Source organism: Silene latifolia, chromosome 9 (assembly GCF_048544455.1).
Source record: "Silene latifolia isolate original U9 population chromosome 9, ASM4854445v1, whole genome shotgun sequence".
In the NCBI taxonomy this organism is placed as follows: domain Eukaryota; kingdom Viridiplantae; phylum Streptophyta; class Magnoliopsida; order Caryophyllales; family Caryophyllaceae; genus Silene; species Silene latifolia.
In genome coordinates, this window is record NC_133534.1 from 145,729,279 (window position 1) to 145,731,764 (window position 2,486).

The 2,486-nt window shown below is 36.8% G+C and overlaps 1 protein-coding gene across 1 annotated transcript; it reads left to right on the forward strand.

Annotated features, from left to right (window-relative positions):
• Positions 1–1,017: 1,017 nt before the first annotated feature.
• LOC141601718 (uncharacterized) lies at positions 1,018–1,681 on the forward strand. Its single transcript, XM_074422015.1, has 2 exons — positions 1,018–1,450; positions 1,599–1,681. The coding sequence occupies exons 1-2, from the start codon at positions 1,018–1,020 to the stop codon at positions 1,679–1,681; spliced, it is 516 nt and encodes a 171-aa protein (XP_074278116.1).
• Positions 1,682–2,486: the final 805 nt, after the last annotated feature.

Here is a 2,486-nt window from a genome sequence, read left to right on the forward strand (position 1 = left end):
AAGTCTCAAAAAGTCAAAGACAAAAACATATGATCTCAAATAGATACAAATCCAGTGTCAAAGGTCTCAAAAATTCACAAGACAAAAAAAATTTCAGACAAAGTTGCAATCAAATTGCACAGTATTCATTTTTCATTTCTCAGAAATTTGCAATCAAATTGCAGAGTAGTCATTTTTTCATTTCTCAGAAATTTACAATTCAAATTCCGGAATAGTCATTTTTCATTATTCCTCAGACGAGTCAATCCACAGTTACATTGTCTCCATTCCTCTTGGGACGATCCTTTCATTCATTTAGGTGAGTGAGAGAGGCACACAGGTCTCCAGTGTTTTCTAATACCATAGAACCTTCAACTACATTCCATTTATCACACTCGTTTAGCATCTAAGACTTCGGGGATGTACACTAAATTTATACGGTCACATAAATATTTTGTTTCTATGGTATTAGTTTTGCTAAATTAACAGAGCTTGTTACTGTAAAGAGTGCAGAACTCGTCGAAATATAACTCAAAATCACAGGTCAAATAAAAAATAATAAAATTATTCTCCGCACTAGAGAAATTGTTAGAAGTTAATTCTACGGTAACATTGTCCAGTCTATGTCCAGTCCTTCTACTTGGATAACATTTGGGTCAGACCCCAACTTTTTCAAAATATTTTCAAAAAATAAAAATAAAAACTTATTCAATACTTATTTCAAATGTTTTCGAAACCAACAGTTGCATTCATCATATTTGCATTATATCTAGGACATGCATGTGCATTTTAGGTGCCATAAATTTTTTACTAATTGCTCCAGTCGACTACTTTGACTTTCATCTTCCAGAGTCATCCAAAGTGGGGGCTTTCTCATAAAGTCACATTTTTCTCGTAAAATAAATTTTGGGAATTTCAAATCGATGGTTATCAAAAATTTCCAGTCTAATCTTTATGCGAATTAGGGGGAACTCCAGCTGGTCGTGGAGAAAAATTTGCCAAATTAACGCAGAGTTTCAGGAATCCTATCAGCAGAACATGTGGTCTATGGACAAGGGACATGAATACACCATAGCCAAAGGATATGATTTGATCAGAAACAAGGGGGATAGGATCCAGTGGCAGGGTATGGTTTGGAACAAATACACTATCCCTAAACTTGGATTTCTAGCGTGGATTTACTTCCACAAAGGTCTGAACACAAAAGAAAAGCTTTATAAATTAGGGATCACTGAAGATGATACCTGTGGTGTTTGTGGGTCTGGATCTGAGAGTTCTTCTCACTTGTTCTTCGATTGTGAGTACGGCCTCAGGGTTATAACATCCCTAGGACATCGAATTGGGGAAAAACTCCCCCACCATGGCACGATTGATTGGCGATTGCAGCTGACTGGCACTGGACCAAGGAAAGGGATCATCAATGCTCTCTACAACACTTGCATCTATTACATCTGGAGACAACGGAATTTGTGTAAGCACGAATTGATTTTACTCCATCCCAACAAACTGGTAACCCTAATAATTAAAGAGGTTACCCTGAGAATTATGACTTTACCTATCCAATTAGGGACGCGGGACAGAGAATTGCTTCAACGGATGTGTACTTGCTTCTGAGGTAGGTTCTGGGAAATGGCGGAGGAATTTGAAGAAGGATTTGGGCGTGATAGAGGAAGAAGAAGAGTTGAAGTTGAGTGACTGTTAGTCATGAATTATTCGCCTGAATTTGGTGGCCTTCTTGTATTTGTTGTTTGGGTAGAATCAGGATCAGGCCTGATTAGATTAGGCCTATTTGGTTTTGTTTTTTTTAGGTTTGGGTCGAGTACCTTGGGCTGGGTCTAATGGACCACTAGTTACTTGATGTATGGTGACTTTTTTTTCCTTAATATACTTATATTTTAACGAAAAAGACAATTAGGGGGAACACAAAATTCCATGGACAGTCGGAAATACAAGCAGAGGACGAGAGATACAAAATAAGACCGGTAGACACACATAAAGCCACACCCCAAATTCAATACTCCGTACAAATAAATTACCCCAGTTTCAAATCAAACCATATAAATAAATCGTCTCAGTTCCAAATAAGCGCATAAGAGCCGTTAATTTAAGACAAAGTCGATATTTATTCATAGTCAACATCCAAATAGGCCTGAGGGTACCAATATCTAATAAGTTTTCTTTACTCTTTTTACTCATCTTTTATTTATTATTTTCTCTGTTTTATCGTATAATTTGTATACTTGGATATAATCTAACTAGTTAACCCGTCCTTGTATATAATTTATATCATGTTGTATATAAAATTGTATAGCTAACCTTTTTATCGTCAAATATATAATATTATTATAAATAAATAGTAGAGGCCGTCAGTTTGATGGGCGGTCCGGGTGCCTAAAACCTTCCCTAACCATACCTTTACCCCCGAATCCGCAATCTTTGGTTCAGACCGGAGTGACGGATCAGTCCCCATACTAGGGATCAAAAGGGGCCTTTTTCGTTAAAATTGT